Here is an 11,081-nt window from a genome sequence, read left to right on the forward strand (position 1 = left end):
TCTTGGTCTATTTCGATGCCACGTCTTGAAGATTGCTGGCTCCAAGTTTGCCGCATGCCTGAACACGAGGTGATTGCCGCCAACCAATCTGTCACGGTCGTAAGTATACTTCTTACACTGTGCAGGGTCTGGTGGTACTTGATGCAGTGATGCGTTGCGACTTGAATCAATGGTTCATCACATCTTTGTTCGGGCGAAACATAATGATATCAATTTGTGACGGACAGAGGCTTAGAGGCGGCAACACTAGACCGTCTGCCGACCATGACGCATGAAAGCAGCATGTAAGGAGGCTTTGTTTTGTTTTGGAGTCTGAATCACATATGAACTCCGCTCGGAGCCGGTAGTACTTATAGAGTGAGATATTTATCGACTGACTGATAATACTCCAAATGCTATCATCTCCTCCATCTCCCATCAGAGTTCCATTGTCCATCTCCACCGTCACCAATGCATTCGTAAAACTACGACGCAGCACGTCAAAGGCTGAAACCATTGATTCGACTTCCGGCGAGCCGCAGACTCACCCCTTACTGCAAGGAGAGGGTGCTACATCCAAACGCAAAGTCCCGCTGGTGCAGAGCGATTTATTCTCTTGCAGGGATGCAGTGGATGTTAAAAAGCTGCTGAGGGGGTCGAGAGCAAGCTTGCTCGAGAGAGCAGAGTTTATGGGTGCAAATGTATTGGTAGATGAAAGGTGTGTGGAGCTCGTGGAGTACTTTTGTGTTTTTGTTGCTTATACTTTTAATCAGCTGGGAGTGTTCGATCCGTGTCCCCAGGGACAAACGACAGGGATATTTCAAAGTCCAGGTTCGTCGTGGGTTCTTCGTCCGCTTGACCATCCTAATGCCTCCTCGTGTAGATCCGCTACTGCGCCTCCGCTTCCCGGTCGTCCCTCTCAGATCCTCAAAAACCAGTTGCCTTGGATCGGGTCCAAAATGTATCAGGACTTATGACTATCGTGGACCGCGAGGAACTGTCTCCATAGAAGCGCAACGTCTCCGTCTGGACTCTTATGATAATCGTCCTTACCCTCATTTCCTGCAGACGTTTTCGCTACTATAACCGCATCACCGCAATTGTACTCTAACAATCATCTGGCATTGTATTCATTTCGTTTGTCTCCATTTCACGCATTTTCATCATGCTTCCACATCCGCGACTTTTACATATAGTGTAACTTATCCAATTTATTCATCTACAGTAATAATACAACCGGCTAGAATTTCACCGCTCCAGTACATGACGCAATCCGAGCGGCACAAAACATAAAACATACACAATTCAACATGCATTTGTTTGCTCCGAGTATTTCACCACCTCCTATCATATGGGTCAGTTCGCGAGGGATAACCTCCTGGCGCCGGGAAGGAAGACTGTTGCTGGTCACCAGCCCTGCGTCGATCGTCAGGGAACTCAGGTGGCCCAGGCCGGCCACCATACCCCGGCACATCGGGGAACTCATGGCCGTGCGCGTGGCCATGACCGTGGATGCCATGATGCTCTTCAGGGAACCCACCAAAGCCACCTGGAAGTGGGCCGCTCTGTGGCGAGTAACCGCCTACATGTGGACGGTGTGGTGATGGATAACCACCTGTGGGTGGAGCGCTTGGTGAAGGAACACCTGGTGGTGGATAGCCACCTACAGGTCTAGCAGTCGGGTACCCACTAGGCTCGCTCTGCACGTATGAGCTGCTCGTGCTGATGAATGCCGTGTGAGAGGACGGCTGCACGTAGGACGGTGCATATTGACTCTGTGCAGGAGGCGGACGGAACGATGTTCCGCTCTGCATAGACTGCATATACGAACTAGGGGCATACGCCGCTGACGGCGGCAACGGGGCAGAAGGTGGCGAGTAGCTCGAGCTGGTAGTGTGCACACTCCCATATGAGGTGCTTATCTCTGGCTTCGAGTAATAGGAACCAGCCTGCTCGCTGAATTGCTCTCGTCCTATCCCCGCACCTCCACTCGCCATGTTCATAAAGCCTTGCATCTGTGGAACACCAGGAATTCCTTGCACGAGGCCTTGAATGCTCTGTTGCATCTGCACATTCTGTCCCTGAGAAGGGGGAGCACTCCCATCGGCAGACAAGCGAGTGTTGTCGTGCGTTCGCACCGATTCCTTCGTAAGACGTGCGAGCATGGCGTGCTGTTTATTCCCGAGACTCTGCACCCACGATCTCATGTATTCCAGCATCTCACGCTGGACTACAGAAGAAGTTTGGGGGAAGTCGGGATGGAAGCTGCGGAAGATTAGTCGGTGCCGAGTCCAAAAAGGGCAGGGGACATACAGGCATTGCAGTATCTCCTCGGTGACCCCATTCACATTGAGTGAACTGTCATCCCATGCCTTCGTTACCAAGTTGACAGTATGTTTCTATTCGCGGATAATACTGAACACAGTTGTTTCAAGTGCCGGAGATTAACTCACTAGAATGATTTTTGCGATATTGCCGGCGGGTTCATTGAGGATCAAATTCTAGAAGCATTACGTTCAGTACCATTCCACAATCCCTCGAGATTGAAAAAAACAGGGTTTACGTACGAAATGATCTTTGCTAAGGAAAGAATGTGTGGGGTCGCTCTGTGTGGGGTCAAGGGGTGATAAGGGATTATTGCCGCACCAAGGGTATTCAAACTCACAGCATACGGGTCGTTGAACACCTGCCGGAGGGAGAGACGTCAGTCGATATTCGCATCAAAATCAGGAAGAAAGGAAAGATTGAAAGGTGATGCATGGACGAAGATGGATGGCGAAGAGTAATGCAACAAAATATCACGACGATCCGGGTTCTGATGGAGTTAAAAACAAGGCCACTCCAGATCGGAACACGAAGAAGACAGATTCGCTCGCGAACCATACAACTTCCTCCTTAGTAGTAAAACTCACCTCATATTGATCATGATTATCGATCACCTCTGATGAGGCCAATTGGAGTCCGGATGTCGCGGTCTCCATGATCGGTCTCAAAAAAGGCTACGTTCCGGTTAGTATCAGCGGCGAGGAACACATTGTTTCGGCATATTTCTTACCTCCAAAGTAGTAAAGACGAACGCTGTAGGAGCCGTCAGTACAACCTAGCCATCAGCTAATCAACGATGAACCTACTGGAAATCGAGTCTTGAATTTTCTCGACAACCGAGTTGAGCCCCGGGATCTTCTCTGCAGCATCCATCAGTACCAGGGCTGCTTGTCATGCCATAACAACACAGTTCACCTATCGTGCCCGATATGCTTTTCATAACTTTGGCAGAATCAGACACTACATGAAGAGCGTCAAAGCAAGTGCGTACCAGAATCTCTGAAGCTTAAGACCTGCCACAACACGCCGTGAAGCTCTTGTGGGCTCATGTCCTCGGGGCGCTTGTCCCCACGTGCTACCCCAGCGCGCATGCGCTCGATGCCTTCCATGTCGCGGCTCATCTTATCGCCGCTTCCACCAGGAAGTTTAAGAAAAGCATCGCGGAGTACGTCACCCGACGACGTAGACTTGGAGCGCGCACGATCTAATTCTTTATTGAGGTCCGTGACAGAAGCTTCACTCTAAAGTATGAGAGTCAGACATTGTGGCGCGTACCAAGGTCGTGAATCTTACGATGTGATCGGTAGCCTCTGCACGAGTGTGAGTCAATATTCGCTACTAGAACAAAGTATTATCCATACCTCCAAGCAAGCTGAAAATGAAATCACTCGATCCGAACGTCCCTAAACAAAAAGGGTTATTCCTCTACGACTGCCAAAGCGTAAAAAGACTCACCAGTAACAAGCGGCGCGACCATCTTTCCGTTGTGTGCACGCACTCGCACAGCGTCACCCATATGCACGAATACATTAGTATGTCCCATGGAAACAAGAGCAAGCTCGCAGAAGTTAGAATGCGCAGAGAAGTCTTCAAGGGTGTGGAGCTATGTGATGAGATGGATTAGCGTTGTGTTAAAAGAAATGCGAGGTGGAGATTCATAGTCAAACGTTATTCAACTGACACCGATGGTCATAAGCGGTTGTACCACAATATGGGTCGCGCAGTCGTACGCCAAAGGTGGATATTTAAGCTTAAATGTTCAACTTACACCTTGTCCAAGGAGCCTGAACGCCTCGTATTGATCTGCGTTGTTGCCGGAACTCTTGTATTTCCTGCCGAGGTAAATGCACTGCTGGAGTACTCTACGCACGAGCGCCTTGGATGTATCCCAATGACCGTTTTCTGTCGCATTCGTGAGCCACTGGAGGTCAGAAGGAAGTCGAGGTGCAGAGACGAACCATTCGCGATGTAGTTCTTCATCCCCGTCTGCGGATCGATGGCGAGTTCATCAGGCTGGAAAGAATGATATTGGTGAGTATGGCTAGTAACAGACAAGCGAAAATAATATGTACGTGGACAGGGCCGCGTAGTCTGGGGTCATACTGCCGTGCATCCTCTCCCTCTCCATAACCTTTCGGATTGTCGATATGTTCTGTCTGTGCGAATTGCGGATTAATACGTCTGTGATTGGCATACCAGGAGACGCTTACTGGCAAATAGGTACCGAGTCTCTCTGGCGTAACTTCAAATTCGCCAGTAGCATATCCGTTGGCCTAAAAGAGAGTGAGAACTATTTCGAGCGCAACGATGCGCACATACCATGAACCCGAGCACCATAACTAAATTTAGGATGGTCTGTAGAATAATTAGATAGAAGTATAGGGGGAAACCATCACGACGTACTTGCATATTAGTTTTCTTCAGTGTACCGATGTCAACAGCCTGTCAAACGTCATGAATTGATTCCGCTTCAATCAATAGGAGATTGTGATTACCTGGCTGTAATCTCTCAACCAATTGCTGTACGCCGATGAATTAGATCACGAAGAAGTCCATTTAGCATCTGAAAATACGCACCCAAAGTATACGCGTTTGATATCGAGCCCTCCAAACTTTGGACCCTTTCCGATAAGACTTGAGAGCGCGAATCCCCCGACCCCCTTCTTCACGAGGTCGGCGAGCGCATCCTCCTGAACAACACGATCAGCACACCGATATTCGGTCGGATTTGAAATCGCCTACGATATCTCCGTGCCTAAATGCCTTGCCTTCCACAAATGCATATCTGCAAAAGCGTCAATGAATGAATAAATACTATGAACTGCTGAGTTACGAAGGAATGTTGCCTGCCCCGAAGGCGTGCACGCCATTATTTGACAAACAGAACGCAAAGATAAAGAACAACAGAAGAGGAAGCGTTGGAGAAATACTGGCTGGCATTTTTTCTGTACTAGTAGGTACGAGTTGATGGATGAGCGAAAATAAGTCAACTAGGATGGCTGTGAGCTGCGGTGTCCACTTATATCATCGAACTATAAGAGGACCCCTGAACTGGCAGCCCTGCCGCACCCCCTATATAGTCACTGCCCCAACTCCAAAACCTGTGTTAAACGTCAACGTCCGACAGATCTAGACTTTAATGGCGGGATCGGCCAGCGGGAAAAAGAAGGGACGAGAATCTTCCGTTTTTCAAGGTCTGGCTTGGGGAGACTAGGGGAAATTGGTAATTCAGGCATGCGAATAGAAACAAGGTAGTGAATGAACGCCGTGAGGAAATAGTGAACATAAAGAATAGAGCTCGAGAGGATCGGCCAGTGGCTCTAGCGAGTGGTAATTCGAATCAAGGGAACTCTTCGCATAAACACTCAGAGTGCAGCTGGCTGGCAGAGGCTGGCAGTCCAAGGACCAATGTCATGGATGGCTTGCTAGCACCATTTGCCATTTAGATCAAAATTTAGACTTCGACAGACTTTGGTAGAATGATAAGATACGCCTGCCATATCATACCCATTGCCCTAAGCTGTAAGTAGGAACTTGCGCCGAACGCTTCTCAGTGATCTCGTTTACCTTCCACCATGTCAATGAGGCCCTCAGTGCTCACAGATAAAAAGAAAGTATGAACACTTCCCGGTCCTCATCATAGGGAGAGCAAATGCAGAAAAACTACTATCCTCCAGAGGGTTTGCAACACACGGGAGAACCCAGAAATATATAACAGCAGGTGCGTATCAGAATACCAGTACGAGTTATGATTGACCATCAAGATCAGGTCGATCCTGCCGTTTTGATGGCATCCAGAGAAGTAAGTTGTACTCTTATCAGATAGTAACATGACCTGACGTGTCCTCAGCGTGGAGAGCACGACATCAGCTCCAATAAAGGATTCGTCTTTCATGATTCAAGCCTACTTGGCAGTATCTGTGACTTCGAGTCGGAGAATGCTAAAACTGCTACGTACGAGAGTTCTGTTCAAATCGAGATTTGACATCCTTTTATAGACTCTCCCAAGGACATTAAGTCGACCGAGCCACCACTTTCTTGCTCGGCGAAACCTGGCATCAATAACGACCCTACATGATTAATTTACGCACCACAAGCTTGTTTATTTCTCACCCCAGACTAGGATCATCGATCTGAACTCGATGCTTATAGCTTGCCAAGTTATGGGAGAGGCGATCAAGTCCAGACTCTGCGCGCGGATATCAACATGCGATATTAATGCCAATGTTTGAAGAGCTGCTACACTGAAGCTATTTAAGTCAGAGATGAGTATTGCGAGATTAACGCGAGGCGCGCGTCTAGTAAAGAACGTGCAAGGGTATGTCAAATGAAGGAGATCTTGATTGCGCAAGAGCTTGACCTGTGGCAGTGTGCGGTAACGGGGCGCCACAAGTGCTTAGTCAGTGATCGGCAAAGACCGGTGTAAAATTCGAGTTGGTCTTGGGATTTTTCGTTTACGCTGTCTCTCGCATCCTCGCAAGTGATTAATTGTGGCCTTGCATCTGTTCGTTGTAATCTTTAGACTCCATCACGCACTTTTGATTCCCTTCTGGTATGTTTAGCAACTTTTTTAAAGTCTAGAACTGACCTTGAACTTCATACAGCATCATTCCCTCATAATGACCAGCACATCCGCTACTTCTTCCCCTTCTCAGATTCACCAGAACGTCGTTCCTTCTGAAGTCGGATGGCAATTTGTTCCTCAGTATTACACTTTTGTTAACAAGCAGCCCAATCGTTTGCATTGCTTTTACACTAAAACCTCCACCTTCATTCATGGTACCGAGGGCGAGGATGTCAAGGCATGCTTTGGCCAGCAGGTGCGCAGTATTCTCGTATATTTGCAATATCTCATAGCGCGCGTAGGAAATTCATAACAAGATCACTTCTCTTGGCTTCGACGATTGCAAAGTCTACATCCATTCAGTGGACGCCCAGTCTAGTGCCAATGGCGGTATCATCATTCAGGTCATCGGCGAGATGTCAAATCATGGCGACCCGTGGCGCAAGTTCGTGCAGACATTCTTCCTTGCAGAACAGCCCAATGGTTATTTTGTGCTCAATGACATCTTCCGCTTCTTGAAGGAGGAGACTGTCGAAGATGACGCAAGCGAACCTGAGGCTTCTTCTACTGCACCCTCCGAACCTGCACCCGAATCCGTTCGTGAACCAACTCCCCCGCCTCCTGCTTCTGAACCAGAAGTTGAAGAGCCGACTACCATGGTTCCTGAGCCCATTTCCCCACCCCCTGAACCGGAACCTGCCCTAGTTGAGGTCAACGGTGTCCATCATGAGCCTGAGCCTCAACCGGAGCCCGTCTCTGAGCCTTCCACTCCCGAAGCTGAGCCCGAGCCTGCACCTGCCGCTCTGGTTGTGCCGCCACAAGCGCCTGCACCTCCTCCACTTGTTGCGCCGCCACCAGCGCCTGCACCTCCCACTCTGGTTACACCGCCGCCAGCTCCAGCGCAGGCACCTGCTCCTCAACCACCAGCACCTGCACCAAAACCTGCAGCACCAAAAACGTGGGCTAGCCTCGCTGCCGCCGACTCTAAGCGCTGGGGTGCACAGGTAGCCACTGAATCAAAAGGGATGTCCGAGGTCCCCGCTTCTGCAGCATTCCCAGCACCCGCACAAGTGCCATCTGGCGGTGCTTCTTCTCCTAATCCACGGAGAGAGCACTCAGCTATCGCTACTGCAAACGCACTTACGACGCCACAGTGTTTTGTCAAGGTATGCCTTCCTCTTCTAACCATCCATAGCTATAACTCACCATGGTATTTTTCATCAGGGTGTCACTGAGGTTGTGTCGCAACAGCAACTGATGGTCCCTACTGGCCCGCTTTGGCACCGTCAAGGACGTCGAGATCGTACGCAGTAAAGCCTGTGCCTTCCTCGAGTTCAACAGCCTTGATGCTGCTAAGAAAGCCATCATCGCCTCGCTTCCTACGAACGTTGGTGGTGAGGGTGGACTGCGCTTGGATGGCCCTGAGGGAAGCATTCGGATCGTCGTGGAGACCAGGAAGGAGCGTGCAGACCGGCCGATCAGTCGGCCGCGGGGTGGTGCGCCTAACGGCGAGGCTAGGGGGGGTTCATTCCGTGGCCGTGGGGGATCTCGGGGCGGTCGTGGTGGTCCTCCACCCCCTAAGCAGTAAGTACGGGTGTGCATGATGATTCGGAGGAGGGATGGGGGTGGGGATGCTCTTCTGCGTGGTATACTTGTTGTCCTAAGCTTATTCCATTTGCTTTTGTCCATGTAGACGTGCGTGGTGAACGTGTTATAATACGAAAGTCACCCTCGTATTCATTTGTTTTGTTTGCTGTCATCGTGTTTTTGGTAGTGGTTCAGTTTATGAATTCAGGGGTTTCCAGTCATGAAGTGTCGCGATGTAAAATCTGAGTGACTCCTCCTTGCACGCTCCTACATGCACTATGTATATGTGTGTAGTACTAGCTACATGATGTACATCGTTGTGTGAACACTGGGAAGCATGGCCGAGATTGGGGCGAACAATCTCGTGGTCTCGAGTATGTAATGAGACACGAGGAGGTTGAAGCCGCTGTGAAGAATACAAGCACTTTTGTAGTCAAGACGCCCACAATCCCTCGAGCAAGTGATAGTCGTTCCTTCTTTAGACACAACCAAGGTCGACCAGAATGGCGGAAGAAGCAACGCAGGCCATTGCTCGATTCACCACACCCACACCCACTCGAGTGTTTGGAGACAATCGTATAGAACCGAAATAACTCGACTGGCGGTCTTGCCTGATAAACGTCGGATAGTGACTGGCTCGGCAGATGGGACGGTACATCTGTGGGATTTACAGGATGGGGTCGTATTGAAGAAAATGGAAGGGCATGACAGTGAAGTTCTGGCATTGGCGGTATCAGGACTCCGGGCGATTCATAGCAAGCGGTGATATAAACGGGGAGCTCATCATCTGGGACGGAGACACCGGGGATCCTCTCACTCAAACCATTCAAGCCCACTCCAGAGTGATCTGCACGCTGGACTATTCACCAGACGGTTCAGTTTGGCGAGTGGCTCACAATTAGAGGACATAGCGAAGCTGTGGAGCACAGAAACCTAGCAACTTCAAGGAGAACCAATCGATGGTGGTGGTGAGAAGGGCATCATCGACATCCCTTCTAAAGTTCTCTGCGTTCGGTTTTCGGACTTGCCTACCGCCGAAACGCTGCTAACACGAGAGATTAATGCTGACGCCAACAATTACCGCTCCTAGGCCAATTGTGTTTTTTCTTTTCATTATGGCGCGGAAACAAGATTGGGACAGTGCGCTTTATGATGCAAACAAGGTGAAATACACTGAGCCACCATAGACCGCTTATGAAAGGCTAAATGTGAAGTAGTTCATCGCCATGCAGCCCTCGTTGACAGGTTGTATCTCCAAGGGCATTGCTCTCTGTGGAAAAGGGAAGGTTCGAGATGCGATAAAAGCATTTGACATCACGTCTATGTTCACGCGCACGGACAGGGATGATTTAGAAACCAACCATTTCCTTCTATTGATCAAGGCAGGTTACTTTCTTCTTGCATATTCCATGCTTCATTAGGATTTTCAGGCCATCGCACTTTTAAACGCAGATCAACACGAGGAAGCAATCCAGCGCCTCCAAGAGCTAGCTGACATATGTCCGATGAACGATACCCTTGCGTATCGTGTCGTGGAAGTGAGTTTCATTTATATAATCAAGCCCACCTCTGGGCATCGACGCCGACCTCCGCAACTTCGCGTGTCAGACATATCTACGTGTGCAACTGGGAATTAATGTTTTGGATGGCGCGCATCACGACGAAGCTGCTGACCACTTCGCTGCCGCTGTCAAATCCTGCACTTTCTCATCTACATTGCGCATTCATCATAAATACGAGGACTTGGTGTTGGTTCGTTTATGTTGCGCATCAAAAATGCTCTTTAAGTTAAACCGCGTACTTTGCAGCTCTTCGGATGAGAACTCGAGTCCTTATGGCTGACTGCACACCAGGAATATTGTTAAGCTCTCCTTTTGGCGGGTAGACTTGACGATGCCCTCGAATCACACCGACATATGGTGGACACCATTGATGAAACTATGAAGGCTGCCTGTCTTGATTGGCCCACTGGTGAGTCTACATCACTGTTACCCTGGGCTACGATTCTCACTTCCAGTTCTCAGCTTTCCAGCAAAAATGCAATGCGGCTGCGACCGACCATCCTGTTTTTGGCGTATGTGCTCCCTTCTTCATCATGGGTCGCTACTGACCATTATCCAGATGGAGATTCTCGGTCAAGATGAACATGACGGCGCGGAAGAGGTAGAACGCGATTTCTTCTAGGACATGCATGACGTGCGTGCAATTGCGTATCCTGCGTCTCTCATTCATGTCAGTCATTCCAGCATCACCGAACGTCCTCGCTGTGACCCTGGCAGCGCCCGGGGCGCATCAAGAGACTTCTCGCTGTCGTGTGCACCCCTCGTGCAGCTCCCCCACCGCCGTCGCCTGCTAACCCATCTTCTCCCACCGCCCCTGCCACCTTCAAAGTCCTCTTACGATACCCATAAACCTGGGGGCCCTTTCACGCAGATCACACAGCGCCACCTGTAGTCGACGTTCCCTACGTGCAGGGTAAAGAGCGCAATGCTGCGGCGGATGCTCCTCATCTGAACGAAGGCTACATACGCGATCAAGACTGGGTATCGACCAATTTACAACAGCAAACACCAGCAGGGCAGAATGACACGGGCCAGGGAGAACATGGAAGTCGGTGTTTCTGCTT

General features: G+C 49.8%; 3 protein-coding genes across 3 annotated transcripts; 2 read left to right on the forward strand and 1 right to left on the reverse strand.

The window, feature by feature from the left end:
- The first annotated feature begins 270 nt into the window (after nucleotides 1-270).
- EDB91DRAFT_1214802 (uncharacterized protein) lies at nucleotides 271-1,170 on the forward strand. The gene is made up of 3 exons (XM_041320805.1): nucleotides 271-697; nucleotides 753-810; nucleotides 863-1,170. Exons 1-3 carry the CDS (start codon nucleotides 393-395, stop codon nucleotides 986-988), a joined length of 489 nt encoding a protein of 162 aa, XP_041182868.1. The 5' UTR covers nucleotides 271-392; the 3' UTR covers nucleotides 989-1,170.
- On the reverse strand, nucleotides 1,171-5,393 carry EDB91DRAFT_1098520 (Het-C-domain-containing protein). Its single transcript, XM_041317098.1, has 23 exons — nucleotides 5,138-5,393; nucleotides 5,047-5,089; nucleotides 4,882-4,994; nucleotides 4,800-4,824; nucleotides 4,708-4,746; nucleotides 4,624-4,659; nucleotides 4,515-4,577; nucleotides 4,377-4,460; nucleotides 4,263-4,317; nucleotides 4,073-4,206; nucleotides 3,760-3,907; nucleotides 3,666-3,707; nucleotides 3,598-3,614; nucleotides 3,296-3,545; nucleotides 3,220-3,246; nucleotides 3,111-3,164; nucleotides 3,035-3,057; nucleotides 2,892-2,978; nucleotides 2,645-2,665; nucleotides 2,547-2,585; nucleotides 2,433-2,480; nucleotides 2,293-2,378; nucleotides 1,171-2,244 (listed from the first exon to the last, which is right to left on the reverse strand). The coding sequence occupies exons 1-23, from the start codon at nucleotides 5,242-5,244 to the stop codon at nucleotides 1,314-1,316; spliced, it is 2,472 nt and encodes an 823-aa protein (XP_041182869.1). The 5' UTR covers nucleotides 5,245-5,393; the 3' UTR covers nucleotides 1,171-1,313.
- Nucleotides 5,394-6,762: 1,369 nt separating this feature from the next.
- Nucleotides 6,763-8,676, forward strand: EDB91DRAFT_1098529 (uncharacterized protein). The gene is made up of 5 exons (XM_041317099.1): nucleotides 6,763-6,856; nucleotides 6,909-7,124; nucleotides 7,171-8,034; nucleotides 8,093-8,128; nucleotides 8,160-8,676. The coding sequence occupies exons 2-5, from the start codon at nucleotides 6,924-6,926 to the stop codon at nucleotides 8,454-8,456; spliced, it is 1,398 nt and encodes a 465-aa protein (XP_041182870.1). The 5' UTR covers nucleotides 6,763-6,856; nucleotides 6,909-6,923; the 3' UTR covers nucleotides 8,457-8,676.
- The last annotated feature ends 2,405 nt before the right edge of the window (nucleotides 8,677-11,081 follow it).

This window comes from Suillus paluster, assembly GCF_016628075.1.
Source record: "Suillus paluster strain FC165 chromosome Unknown EDB91scaffold_3, whole genome shotgun sequence".
Taxonomy (NCBI): Eukaryota; Fungi; Basidiomycota; class Agaricomycetes; order Boletales; family Suillaceae; genus Suillus; species Suillus paluster.